This window comes from Pezoporus wallicus, unplaced genomic scaffold (genome assembly GCF_028554395.1).
Source record: "Pezoporus wallicus isolate ANWC-B61680 ecotype Strahan unplaced genomic scaffold, APGP_CSIRO_Pwel_v1 contig_3817, whole genome shotgun sequence".
NCBI lineage: Eukaryota > Metazoa > Chordata > Aves > Psittaciformes > Psittacidae > Pezoporus > Pezoporus wallicus.
The window spans coordinates 14,657,383-14,672,673 of record NW_026635157.1 but is presented as its reverse complement, the minus strand read 5'-3'; the positions used below and the strand labels follow the sequence as shown (position 1 = coordinate 14,672,673).

Genomic DNA, 15,291 nt, shown 5'->3' with positions numbered 1-15,291 from the left:
TCTAACACAGATCTCAAGACCTTAAATAAAAATTTTGTGGGAAGACGAGTAAATACAGGTGCTGGGTAAGTCTTGTTGAAGGCTGGGCTAGGTGAGAGGGCAGTTAAGTCTGAGTTTTTAATTTTTTTTTCAAAGAATACAGTTTGAAACAATGCACTAATAAAGTGCGGGGGGGGGGGGGGAGAGGAGAGGGGAGGGTGTCTAGAGATGAAGTCTTCTAAGCAAAATCTCCACTAAAGCCATTTCTTTCTTCCAGTAAATCACCTTTCACCTGAGTTTTTGAAACATTTTTTGGTTTGGGTTTTGTTTTTTTTCAAAGAATATGTTGTCATCTGAGTATTACTGACTCAACATCATGCCCAGTGCTTTAAAATTTGGATTCAAAAAAGAACTATTAATTGGTGCACAAATATATACAGAATTCTTAATATTTAACAATGACTGATATAATATGGAAAATAAAGTTACTAGAATGTTTCCTCAGCTGCCCACTGATCATTACTGGAAACCTATCCTTACAGTCAATGGGATGCAGCAGTCCCCAAGAAAACCACGTTTCCTTTGAAATTGGGAATGTCAATCAATCAACTTCACTAATGTTGAAATTTTACCTACACTGTACTGGTGTTAGAAAATACCTAACAAACAGCCTTAATTCTTGCTTTTCATTTATAATGAAAGGCAAGCACAAATGAAGCTTCTTATTAGTTTTCCTGTCTGAATGAAACCAGAATATTTAAAAGTTATCATTTTCCAGAGGTATGAAAAGCAAGCTCCTCAGGACTTCTCATTTACTTACGCAGTCAAAGTGTGTATGTTACAGATAGATGTTTTATGATGTAAAATGATTTATTTTTTAGAATCACAGATTCTATGACTTTATTTTTTAAAAAGACAGGAATATCAGTCTTTTTTTATTGCATGCATTTGAGCACCCCATTTTCTCAACCTTATCCACAAAGTCAGAACAGCTGTGTACAGGGAATTTGGTTTTCATTTGTTGACTTTTCATGCACGGGAATACATACTAGCATTGTTTCTCAGAAAAATCGTTTTGTCAGACCTTAGCAAAATATGAAGGTTTTAGGACCATGCTACAAGGAGGTGACAATGCAGAAAGTTGGGAACAGGCCCAGGACTTTTTAAGGAAGACACTTCAGCATCCTACAGGTGGGTTTTGAAGCTGCCTTTTGCTAACTGAAAATGAGGCTGCGTATACACTTTTTCTGGGAAAATGTGTTACTTAAGGTCCTTAAACATAGATTAAGTCCTTTTGCAAAATCTATATTCCTAACCCCCTCCTTATTTATTTATTTTATAGTATGTATATTCACACAGCCTGACTTATTTTCGGTGAAACTGATCTATCAGTCAATCAGCATCCCTTTAAAGGATGTAATCAAAACGGGAAAATGAAGTGCCTGTTTGTTTCATCTATGTATTCTGCACTCTTATGTTCCTCATGTCTTCCAGCAGCATAGGTCTGTAGATTGCCTCCAAGCTTTCCATGTATTCTAAATAATCACTCACTCGAAATCCATGGAGTGGTTCTTCCTGCACAAATACACATAGAAACATTTATAAGCTAGGAAAAAAGACTCACTACTCAAATTTAATGAATTCAAAGCTTCTAAAGATACCTCATTTTGTTCTGCTTGGGTGTTTAAAATACATTTTATTACATTTCATTTAGAAACAAAGAACTGCTAATATCTGCTTCCAGACAATTCTTTTTAATTAAAGTCTTAGTATCAAATAGTTTTTTCAGGTGGATGCTGTTTATCTCATTTTTTGAGAACATTACATACTGAAGATTTTCAGGGTTAACAAAGTAAGCTTTAAGAAGGCAAAACCATGTACACAAATATTCTTTTAAAACATTTCTATACCAGCACATGGCATGCTGGAAGTTTGTTAATGTGGTTTTTATATCCAACTAGATACTCAATAAAACTAGGACAGTAACAGTAGATACTTACTTTTAAAATCAATGACAAAGATTGTTATAAAGTGATTAAAAACATAATAAAGACTTCTGCATCACTACAAATCATTACATTTTCACTAATTCCAAGACAGTAAAAAAGGGGACCCTCAGGAAAAAGAAAGAAACAGGCCATGTTCTTTCTATGGCTGCTAGATTAGAGGGTTGGGAAGGGTGCACAGCAGAAAGTAGGATCTGAAGAAGAGTTTAGATAAAACGGGTAAATTAGTTGCTGCTTTGAACTGGAAAAATTAGTGTGCCCAGCATCTACTAAGCAGTATTACCACTGTTGACACCATATGCTGCAAAAAGCTCACTGGAGCCAGAGAGTCATTGTGGACACATTTTATCTACTGGGGTATTGACTCTACATCTCTGTTAAGTAGAACTCTCCTGAGAACGTCTACTCAGGCTTGGAAGGCTGCACTCTGGCATCTGAACAGGAATACAGAGGAAAAGAAAATGGACTTCAACAGAGAATTGTAGTAGGTATTTAACTCTTTTTTTTTTCCTTTCCCTTTTTTTTTTAAGCAAATATCATATTAACTGTGCACACATATTAAAACATTGGTTAGTGATTTAGCTGTCAATAATATGGCCCATACCCACAGAAAATAAAGTGAGCAGTAGCTAAGTTACTTCCAGAAGACTGACATACTAGCTCTGTATGTGCTATTACAAGTCACAAACCCTGTAGCCCGAGTTTCTCTATTTTATCCAAATTAAACCAATGAAATCAAGATAGTTAAGATGGGCTTACTGAGGTGGCAGTTTACAGTATTCTTGGTTCACATGTAGAAATTACAAATCTATGCACTTTCACCCTTCCATGAAAGGACTAATAAAGGGCCAAGCAATAAATTTAAAAAATTCAGTTAATGCTGAAACTCCAAGATATCTCAAAGGGATCATAACTGTTAGCAATCCATCTCAGCCAACGGAAAGAACCAGAAAAATGGACAAAATGTTCATGGACAATTCATTACTTAAGTTTCCTGTTGGCACAGAGGAAAGACAAATAGTAGAGTAATAGAAAATGACCTCTCTCACAGGTGGTCATGTTATCTCTAGAAGGTGATACTGGAAGAATGAAAGTTCTACTAATTAATAATGTTTCAACTTTAAGTGCTAGGCATAATGTCATGTGAATTGACAGCAAAGCTGTCTCCAACTTTTTTTTTTGTGTAAATAAAAGTACATTAATATTGAAGATGAAAATATTTGGGTTTAAATTTAACAGCTAGCAGGAACTACTTTTTAGATAATACCAACAAATGTTGGTATTGCTATCAAATCATCATATTTCCATTACAGACATAAAGCATGTTGGAAACTTAAAAACAGAACATACTATTGGTTCTTAAAACAGGCAGCAGGACTTGTTTGTATAGCAAATGACCATTGCTAGTATGAAGTCCAAGATGTGACATTTCATTGAAAAAAATATAACATGAATATTCAGAGATTGTAGGCGTCTTTTCTTCACTTGGAGTTTTTCTTCACTTGGACCATGTTCTCAGAATAGTTTATACTTCCACTTTTAAAAGAATTACTCCACTACAGTAATCCAAATTCATGAATGTTGTGCTGAGAAATCGGCTAAAACTTGAAAATTAATTTGGTTATTTCTAAAAAAAGGGCAGCTAACACCTTTGCAAGTATTAAACCCAAGTAACCTCACATAAAACTGAATGAATATAATAGCTGAATATTTTTTTGTTGTTTAGATGTATTAAGAGCTATTGAAACCAAGATTACTATTTCAGTATGCCATTAACTCCCCTTTTTCTACAGTAGTCACTCAAGGAATTTTAAATACTCCAGTAGTGCACTAATATACAGCATTTCTCATTAACAGTACCACATCAAATCTTTGGCTTGTAGGTGCATATGCTCTTAAAATTTCCTAAAAGTTACATACCCTATCCAACTAAAACCATCAAGACAAAGTAGTTTTTAAGCCACATTGACCAAAACCAGGTCAAACAAAACAATCCAATCATTAGACCTTAGCAAACATTTCAAGGAAAATGATCAGCTTATTCATATTTAAGTATATGTAAGTTGGATGCAAATTAGTCAGAAAACTGTTGTTTTTAGGATAAAGTAAGATGTAGATATCTAGCTCTCAGAAGAATTTTGACTGAAGAAAAAGATCAATGAAAATAAACGGAGGTGTCTCTGGGAAGAAGAGTTATGACTGTATCTATAGCTGAGCACAAAGAATCCAATAAAGAAATGTAATTTATAATATAGCAAAGAATATGAAATTTTGAGGCTGGCTATATAGTAATTGGCATCTGTTCAAAATAACAGCTCACTGAGCTTTGTGCCACATCTCATCTCTTCAAGCTTCAGGAAGAGACCACTTTGTAAACCCACTTCTATGAAGAACATCTAGTTTAATGAGATGGGGGTCACTTACAGAGAACTGAATTAAATGACCTCATGACTTAGTGTGGCTATTTACTTTGCTGACAAAGGGAACTGATCAGGACAAATGCAGGAAAGCTATTCTCTGGAAAATACCATAATTTTCTGCAAAGAAGTAAATAAAGTATCATTTCACTCAAAATCAGTGAGTGAAATTCAAGCAAGACCTTTCAGTACGGAGAGTTTTGCTTCCCTTCAGCAGTTAAAAAATTTTAAAAAGAAACCCTTACTTTAAGGAAAACCTGGAGATCTTGGGCTTCAGTGTGCTTCAGGATGTCTTGCTGTAGGTGTTTGAACACAGAAATACATATATATATTTGATAATCAGGGCCAAGCAAGATACATGTAGCAATGTAGTGACAGATCTCCCTCCAGTCCATGTAATTCCAGAAACACTGAGTTATCCATTGCAGACAAATCTAGATGAGAACAAAATGATACATAATTAAATCGCTGTAGACAAGTCTTAACTGATCACCTTTACCTCTTTTCTACATTATGGACTCCTTTTTCTATACCATTACCCTACTTATGAAAATAAAAGTGATAAAGTACAAAAGAAGCCAAGAATCACCATTTCTTTAAATTGCAGCCTCCAAGTAGAGTTCCAGTGGGTTCTGCTAAACATAACACCCTGCATGTGTGCATCTCACTTAGCTGAGCACGTTTGGGCAACTGAGGCTGAGACATAAAGCTCAAAGTCCAATAAAAGCAAAGGGATTTTTTCAAGATTTTATAAATGTGGCCTAAAGTGTAATGAGGGTTATGAAGGTATGTTTAACATGGATTTTCCTCTAAATAAAAGCAGTTCTTTGCTTATAAATTAATGTTAACCCCTTCCCCAAGACATGTTTTCATTTAATGAAGTCCGTATGGAACACATTTAGTGACTCCTTTTTCCAGTTCTAAATCACAACATATTGAGAAGCATATAGCACATTTAACTTCATTTAGTTCCAGACCACAGATCTTCTGCTAATCAGTCCTTAATGTGTTTAAAAATATGCAGAAGCAAAAGTACCAAAATTCTAATTAGATGACAGCAGCCATACCCTGGCATTGAATCTGTTTTCAGGTATTTATTAACATACATGCACCTAACTACAGAGTTGTTTTCACAATTCAGGGTTCATTTGTTTTTAATCCTGTAGTAGAACTGCAGTAGCATACAGAAGATACAGTAGCACCCACCAGTGGCATTTCAGTAACACATTAAATAAAAATAAAATCCCCAAACAAAAAACTTTGTCAGCAGTTCAGAATAACTAGTCTATTACTAGTTGAGTGTAAAAAAATACAAAAGCAGTAGAACAGTATACAGTATAACTTATACAAGACTAATTGAGGAAGGAGTGATAGTCTCTATGTGTTTCCCCACCCCAAAACAAGAACCTTATTATGAGCACCTCATTCCTATGCTGAGATAAAAGTCCCTCATCTGCTGATCTTCTCTCCTCAAAGACCAAATCCCAAGCTGACTTTTTAAAGTAGTATCTGTACCACACTGGCATCTGCTCCCATTAAGAAGTCTCTTAAGCTGCAAAGGGATTTTGAAGTAATAAGATGAAAAATATTTCCCTTGGAACAGCACTAAGCTTTCTTATTGTGGCAAGAGGTCCTTTGCATTTGCAATCTAATTTATTATTGCATGACACTGCTTACACTTCATCATGACTGTAGTCTTTACAAGTAATTCTCCACACATATTACCATGCCGTATTACCAAAGAATCATAGGAAGTAGGTGAAATGAAAGCTAACATTATGGATAAATACTCTTCTTTAGTAATATCTCTTTAATATAGAAGGTTAGTGTGTTGCCTGATTGTAACAGTATGGGTAGTTCATATAAAACTAATTTTGCTATCATATTACCTGAACTGGTTCCTATTACACACCTATCCCAAATTACTCATTTCCTTCCTATGGAAAATTTAAAAAGTTATTTCAGGGAATAAGATATTCTACTTATTTTTAATGATAAATCTGAGGTTTTTAGTAAATAGTACTTTTATCAGGTTTTCTGCATGAACATGTAATAGAAGGTAATTAGCTGCAGTTCACTGTCATTATTCCACCAAAGTCAGTTTCTGTTTTCAGATGCTCTAAGTCACTCACATTCAATACTATCTCTCACCCACACTTTCATAACCGCACACACTTGCTGTATAAACATACTTGATTTGGTGGATTTATGTGCAAAAATTTGATGATACTTTGATATGCTTTCATCAGTTACCTGGGATGGAGTAAAAGCAGACCTTTGGAAGGCCGCAAAGACAAGTGGCAACTTAGCTTTCAGCAACATTTCAATGTAGTGAGTGCTGCAGAAATAGACTGGATGGATGCCAGATTCCACTGTGGTAGCAGGTAGGTGCATCTGATTAACAAGAACAACAGCAGCAGCAGCAAGAACAAAATTGAGGAAAAGGATTACAGAAAATACATTACTTTAAAATACCTTTGAGGGAACAATATATAAAAGTACACATCTTTACTTGTAGGATAAGTAATCCCAGTTATTTTAGAGATAGGAAATATAATTAACAAAAAAAGTACTAATTAGGAAAAACATGTAGTTATACTAAAGAAAATTAAAAGTTAGAAACTGATATTAAATATATCCTGACAATTCCTTTGCAATAGCAACCTAGTTCTTTATTTCATGTAAGCTTAAATTGTGAAAGCAGGGATGGAGAAACTATCGTTATATTTTAAACAAAAGAACAGAAGTGAAAAAAGACTATGTTGCAATTTTTTTTCCCCATTTGTTAGTGAATAGAGTGGAACTTGTATTTGAAGTTGTTCTGCGTGTGTGTGCACATTTCTTTGCAGTATGTATGGCTGGTGAAATTCTGTTCTGTGCAGCAAAATTAACAGAGATTCTATAAGTATGGAAAGCTCTGGAAATCAGGGTCTGGTTTCCAGGTAATGCTGGACTGTCAAGGTACATCCTTTGGCATTTTACTCCTTCCTGAAGTAGGCATCAACATAATGCAAAGGCTGGATAATTCGTCATTCATGTTTTGACATTTTATTTTAGTTGACATTGCAGCAGTTATGCAAATAGGTTAATTACTTAACTTTCTCTTTGTGTCTTGAAGATATATTATGAAAAAGAAATAATTTAGGCATTGAGAATGAACATTAGCACTGCAGTAACCTGCCTGCACTGCTGGCTAGTTCTTGTAAAGACACCTGTACAGATAACTGAAGTTCTCAGCAATGATGGTGTTCAGCACAATTATATTCACACAATGGAGCAAAACTTCATTCTGCTGGAAAAACCTCACAGCTAGACTCAGTGCTATGAGTGGACCAATACAGTCACTTCTGGTGACAAGAGGGACCAATTCATATTAATGTGGAAGACTGCGTGCAGAAGAAGTAAGGAATCTAATCCGTGCTTCTTGTAGCCTGGAGTTCTCTAATAAAGACTAGAGTTGTTCTACAATTTCCATTCAAAATATGTAAGACAACATAACAATGTACAAAGTAAAACTGAAGGGGTTTTACCTTAAATAGATGGAATCACACCTAATGAAATATGGAAATGTTTTTTCCTATACTACAAACTTGATCCAAGATGCTAATAATTTCAAACTGTCAAACAATCAGTATTTGGGCAGTAATAATTTTTTTTTAATTTACAAATATATCCTAGTTTATTCAGTAAATTCTAAAACTGATTGGTAGTTTTATTAGGAAAAACAAAAAATCAAAAGGATGAACTTTCACTCTATAACAATAATTAAAACAAAAGGTCATTCCACAGTACCACAGCCTTCACACAGAATTTAATAGCACTGACAGTTTATTTTACTAGCAGCTTTAAAATTAAATAATGTTCCCTTTATTATCAGTTCACCTGTATTTTCACTACTTTTAAACAATCATTTGAACAAATGTCAAATCTATATTTTTCTGGGAGACTTTTTCAGGGTCACTTATTCAGTTAAAGGTCTTTAATAAAAACTTAACGCATTAAAAAAAAAATCAACAACAAATAAACAGAAAAAAAAAACACCCAAAGCTAAGGAAATTAACAGTCTCCTTTAGAAACTTTCAAAGTTGCTTTTCAGAAAGAGACAGCTTTTGAGTTCTTACAGATATATGCAGTCTTGGTAGCCACAGAAATGCTGAAACAAGAAGACGTGAAAATTGTTTAAGAAACATCAGTGTCTTCTCCCTGTCCCCTGACATGATGAGGAAGACAGAAGACGCAAACCAGTCATAGCCAGGACAGTGCTCCTGCAAGCAGCCTGCATGAGAAGGTTAAGGAACTTGAGCAGAAAACTTCTCACTGTCCTTTGGGAACTGCAGCCTTCCTTCTCCCCAGACCCACGCGCAATAAAGGCAAGAGCTAGTTTGTTAGAGATGGGACAAAGGGAATACAGCTGCACAGAAGCCAGCTTCCTGAGGCACAGATGCCTCTCAAACTGAATTAAGAGAAACTTAAGCTATTTTCACAATACACTACTTTTTTTCCAGTCTGAAATCAAAACATCACCATTGATCAGTTTAAAGACACATATCATTACATGGACAATACCATTAATACTGTTGGTATTGTGGGAGTACCACACATACTCATTAATGCTCAGAGATTCACTGCTGCAGACTCTTTATCACATACAGAATGACGTGATCCTACTCCAAAACAGTTTATGACAAAAATGAGGAAGACTTACAATTTTAACAAAGTATAGAAACAAAAGGATGAAGAGTTTCTGGAGTGCATTGGGTGTGCATTTTAACATGCTTAACAAAATTTCAAAGTAAAAGTGCTGCTTTGGGGTGGTTTTTTTTGTTTTTTTGCCTTCCCACCCCATTTTTCACATATGTGCATGTGCATATTATACATTAACACTACACCAAAAGCCCAAACTGAGAGTTCCAGTTCTGGTATTTTTAGGCAACAAGAGTTTATGACATCAAGAAAGGATACAAAGTGAGGATACCACAGTTCTTTGCTCTTGTTTCAAAAATTTTTTGCAGTTCATTAACACGAAGCACAACCCATTTTCAGCATGTTCTTTTAGCAAGTTTAGATATTTTCCGTATCTAGCACAAAAAGATAGAAAACCAAAACTGTTTAAACGTCTTTTTTCTTTTTTTTATTCCTAAAACCCAAGAAATGATACTTAATAGACCTGTGAAAATTAAGCTGTCATAGTGTTGGTCATTACAAACACTATGCTGTAGACACACACATAAATGGTTTAATTAAACCTACTATGCTTTATCTAGGAAGGATGCACACCAAATATCTGCTACTCGGTGTTACACTTCCTCACCTAAATTCCTTTTAGTTGAGTTTTAAAGTCAGTGGTGGGGAGGAGCATGTATTCTAACACTCATTTTCTTCACATACATTATTTAGAATTCCATCTGAGTATATTCATTCATGTGTAATTATTAGCATCAGAATTCAAATATTATTGCTAAAGAGTACAATCTCTGGAAGCACAGACACATTAGCTTTTCCTTCATCACGGCTCTGCAAATTACCAGCCAAGTAAAATGTTCAAATGGCTTATAACTAAGCTTAGCTAAACAGAACCATTTAGAGAAGTAATATACAGGAAAAAAAAAACCCACAAAAAAACTCACCACATATAACTAAGGATAATGTAATTTTATGGTAAATCTTACTAACAAGTTACAATTACCCTTTACAACACTAAAGGATAATAACCTATAATATGTAAATATAATGTAATTATGCATTAATACCTTTTTCACTTTGAAAGTTAATTTTCTTTAAGATTATATTTAGATTTAAAATGGTAGAAAGCATTGAGATGATGGATTAAGTATCATTAAAGTCATTCAATGAAAATCAAACAAATCTTAGAAATACACTAGGGAAGTATTTTAATACCACATACCTGACTGTCATTTCAACACCAAGCTGCTGCGCAGATGAAAGGCCTTCATTCTTCACATCTCCATCCATGGCTAAAACAAAAGATATAATAAAGTATTACAATAAATATGATTTTAACTGAATACTAAAGTAAAGCTTCTATTATGTATTAATACCAATTCTGGAGAACTGCTTCTTAATCAAAATGAGTTTAACCTTTTGCAAAGGGTGCATCAGGAATCTGAATTCTTCATATATTTTTTTTTTTTAATTATTATTTACTAAAATCATCTTCTTTAGAAGAAAATCTTCACTGTTAGCATGGTGATCATTAGCGTTACAGCACAATGTAAACAACATATTTTTCAGTCCCATTTCTTAGTAGAACATTATCCCTTCTGGCCAAGAAATTAGATAAAGCAGCATTTTCTGATCTATTTTCTTCCATTCCAGTGTCCTTTAAGTCTCCTAGCTGTAAAACCAACTTTATTAACAAAAATTCAGTTTTGATGTGACTCACAGGAAACTTTATAATTGATGGATTTAAGAATCCTGTCTTTGCCTTGTTCTTTACACAGTAACATATAACCCATTTTCTGCATTTGTTCAAATTAAAAAAAACAAGTTAGACTAATTAGTAAATCATGAATTAAAGCTACATCTGTTGTAATATTTTCTCAAAATTTTAAATTGCAAATGCAATTAAAAATAGGGCATTGCTTCTCTCATGTGCATATATCATCTAATATAACTATAGATAGAAAAAATAATATTATGATTTACAAAGCTGAGGGCTTAAACCTTTAATATACTTCTTTCAAAGTGCTACTTAAAATACAACAAACTAAGCAAATTTAAAAAAAAAACCAAAAAAACAAAACAACAACCCGCAACTGGCATACTTTGCTAAAAATGTAAATAACCGATACGGCAGCAGAAGTTAAAACATATTCATGTAAGTGATTAATGCAAAATTCTGATTAAGCAGATCACACGGTAACCTGATATGTATTTTTTAGAAATCCTGCTCAGACAGAGAATTAAACCAGAAATAAAGCCAGGATTCCCTGGCTACCTATTCAGGTAAACACTCTATGTTCCTAGTAACAGGGAGTAAGGTATTACAGATGAAATATTTACAGGTTAAGGGAGGAAATGTCTATGGTTGGGAAGAAAAGTTCAAGAAAAATTATTTAAGGAGCACCTACTCAGATGGGATGAAGCAGGTTGAAATTTCTTTGAAGAAAACAACACAGCAAAATTACACTCGGCAATGAAGCAATAAAATTCAGCAAAGGAAGTATGGTAAAAAAAACCTACTCTGTATTGTAACTTTAATAGAGAAGAATGATCTAAGTGTTAGGGTTATGAGAAATTAACGTATTTTTGACAAATACATTTATATATAAGAAAAATCAACTGGTCTCTGAGTAGAATGAATTAATTTATTAATCTGATGGGATTGAAATACCAAAACCACATCAGAAAGGGTTTTTTTTACCCAAAGTACAGAAGTTCAAATATTTTTTGCACAGCATACCGGCAACACAGTATTTGGAAGAATACATATAAAATCACAGATCATTTCAGTTAAAACCCCCCAGACATGAGTGAAACAGCTCGTATCTTTTTACAGCTCCTGGTCCAAGTTACCTGTTTACTCAGGCTGCAATTACCATACTAAGTCAATTCATTTTCAGGCTTCTGTGTGCAATCATGAAGGCAAGAGGCAATCTTATAATCTAAAAACCGGGGGAATCTGAATGAGTTTGCTATGACTAATTGCTAATTCAGCCCTGACATGACCATATTTAACGACAGAAGAGGGGCAAGCAATATAACAACTAAGCCACAAGGAAGTCCCGCATCCACTAGGAGGGGGGATCATCCCGTGGGTGGCAATGCAGGAGCTGGAATCCCAGTCCAGGAAGGGTGTAATTAGGATCAGCTGCATCACAGCCCACAATCTGAGCCCAGTTTCCATGCTGTAACAGTTTACAGCAAATATTGAATGCTTATTTCTCATTCACATTAAAAGAACACACTGATTTAATTGATTCTTATTGCCTTTTCTTCTCTGTTGTAGCAATTTCTTAGTTACTGGAAAGGGTTTTCTCCCTATCAGTTTTCTTTTTGATATTTTCCCCTGTATTGTGAAAGAAGATAAAATTTACATAGAGTTTGGATTGAATTGAATAATAATTCTATATTGCACACTACCTCATCAAGGCAAAAACTCTTGCTTTTGTACACCAGTGTATATGATATAATAATAGCTCCATACATTAGGTAGTAAAGTTGCTGCCAATCCACAACTTGCAATAGGAACACACAAACTGTGGTTCTTTGTCCTGGGTCAAAAGTTTTGTTTTTTTCATTTTGTTTATCAACTACAAACTGGGAAGATTAGGCTTTAGGAAACTATACAGTCATACAGAATATACAAAGGACCACTTCCCTCTGATTAAAAACTGGACCTAGAAACCTTAAATGCTCCATTAAGCTTAGAAAATTGTTATTAACAAGAAGCAGAATACTGAAATATGGCGTATTGCAATCCACAGATAAAAGAGTTGTTGACCAGTATGATTGCAGGAGTATGTTGTCCCTGTACTACTGTAATGATACTCATACACCTGATTTAATATACTGAATTTCATTTTCTACAAAGCTCATTTGACAGATATTTATCAACATACCTGATTTAACTGTCTTGAAACACAATCGGTTTCATAACTTGTTATGCATCAACAGATCAATTTTCTGAATAAGAATGCCATTTATGCTCAAAGAACACACCAGCTCTCTGAACTGTGAATCAGATAAAACATGATACAGCACTGTGGCTATACAAAATGGCATGAAGAATATGCTTTGGCAGCTTTTTATTTATCTAATAAAGAATTATGTTAAACAGGTATTTTATACTTTTTAAATTTAAACACTGTAAATAGAAATGAAATCAAAATTAATCCAGTGATTTGAAGGATATCTGAACTCTCTAGGAGCAGATTTACAATTAACAGAAAAAAATATAATAGAAAGTTGACTTTATCTCTCATTCTAAAACGCATTAAAAAAAAAACAACAGGAAGTATGGACCATTTTTAGGTCTAAATGATTTTATTTTTTGCCTTTTTCAGCCAAGCAACTGCTCTTCATACTAGCATCCTACCATACACGCTTCAGATAAGCTAATCATATTAAATATTGGTATGTCTGCTCTCAATTTTTTTTTTTTAACCCACTATTTAACACAATCTTGCTCATTCAAGAAAACAAAATACTTCCTTTGAAATGACAGGGACTGTGAACTATTAATTGTCAGTGATAACTTGAAACAAACAAACAAAAGAACACTACATGTGAAAAAATGTAGAATATTATCTTTTTCTATGACTTGGACTATCTGTTTGTGACTTGGTAATCTTCCTCTTTAACTTCAACCCTTCAATCTCTTGATCAAATTCAGTGTTCCACAGAGAACCAAAAAAGAGAGAATTAGGACCTCTACTGCATGAGTGGGAGAAGCAGTGAGGGTAGGGAAGAGGGCTCACTGAGACACTTGTCAGTGTGAACAAGATCCAAGAATAACTGCTGAATTATGTTGCTGGCTCCCCATCAGAGCTAGGTAATCTCATATGCAATTCCATTGAATACTGAAAGTTCCTGTTATGTCAAAAGTATGCTTGTCATGACAATACAAAATCAAAATGTTCATACTTAGAGCTTCTTCTTTATGTACTGGCCATTACAAATACTCAAGCTATTGGCAGCAACATTATTAAAAATTAATAAGATTTTCAGTCCAGCTACACATAAACTGGTAAAGGGCAAAATGCTTTCTGCATCTTTAAAGTGGGCACCCATCTTTAAAGACGTGAATACACCAAATGATGCAGGAAGAAGGGAAAAATGGGATGGGATTGCAGTCCTGTATTTCTCATTTGCTACTCCTCCTGATCAGTTCTCAGTAGATAGCTTTGCATTGATGTTTTTTAAATTTCTCAGTTCATTACCTGATCCACCTAACCCTTAGAAGATTAAGAATTCATTAAATGACAGAAAACTACCATGAGATTTTGTTCAGCAAGAGAACTAAACCTCACCTAGAGAAGGAACACACCATGACATTTGAGTTTAATGGCCAACACCTGAAATCCCTGAGATTCTGTCCCTGTGGCAGTGCACGGTCATTCACACAACCAGAGCTACCAAAAAAAAAAACCCAACCAGTTGATACTGAAAGCTCATAACATTCCCAAGCTTGGGCATTCTGCAAGAATCATAGAATAGTTTGGGTTGGAAAGCACCGTAAAGATCATCTAGTTCCAAACCCCCTATAGGCAGGGACACCTTCCGCAGGTGGAGATGAATTAAGACATCCAGACACGAATGTATTAGATGACACAGCAAGTGGAATTCTTTGAGAAATGGGTTTGTTGGAAGCTTGAGAAAACTAATACATTTCCACAAAGCATTTATGTTGCAATGAACTGGAATTTGCTAACAGGAAGAGCAACTGGCTATTTAGGAAATTCATATCCCTAATGCATAATGCCTATTTTACTAATACAGCAAATTTCAGTTTCATACCATTCTATTGCCCATTACATCTAAATATCAATGATTTGGGTTTTGATGTTTGGTGTTTTTTAATGAAGAAAGATAAAAATAAAAGCAAACTAAAAAGTATTAATTCTAGGAAAGGGAATAGATAGCGTTCATTTACATTGAATGTACATACTGTATGTTATCTTACTTATCTGAATCCACATCATTGCTACTAGTATGAAGTAAACAAAGTAAGATTCGTGTTACCATTTATAATTAAACACTGCAAATGCATAGTGGTTTATTAGACATTTTTTCTTACCTCTTATCTTGAAAATGATAACAACCCAAACTAATTTGATTTTTCCCTATTTGCAAATTTTATAATAGACTCAAATCCTGAGGGATTCCGCAGCAGATGGATGACTGTTATTCTAATTACAAGTACCTAC

General features: G+C 34.3%; 1 protein-coding gene across 5 annotated transcripts in view; it reads right to left on the bottom strand.

Moving 5' to 3' along the window:
- Positions 1-278: 278 nt before the first annotated feature.
- TBC1D32 (TBC1 domain family member 32) overlaps positions 279-15,291 on the bottom strand; it is an 83,157-nt gene continuing 68,144 nt past the window's right edge. For 3 of the 5 annotated variants that reach the window (XM_057409629.1, XM_057409648.1, XM_057409639.1), the window contains exons 29-34: positions 10,308-10,377; positions 9,365-9,480; positions 8,524-8,678; positions 6,656-6,796; positions 4,648-4,836; positions 279-1,554 (exon numbers count right to left, since the gene is read on the bottom strand). In XM_057409629.1, the coding sequence (XP_057265612.1) occupies positions 1,435-1,554; positions 4,648-4,836; positions 6,656-6,796; positions 8,524-8,678; positions 9,365-9,480; positions 10,308-10,377 (791 nt within the window). In that variant the 3' untranslated portion in view covers positions 279-1,434. Of the gene's footprint in view, positions 1,555-4,647; positions 4,837-6,655; positions 6,797-8,443; positions 8,679-9,364; positions 9,481-10,307; positions 10,378-11,938; positions 12,028-15,291 lie in introns of those variants that run through there. The other 2 variants (XM_057409655.1, XR_008972199.1) reach the window with 2 other exon arrangements.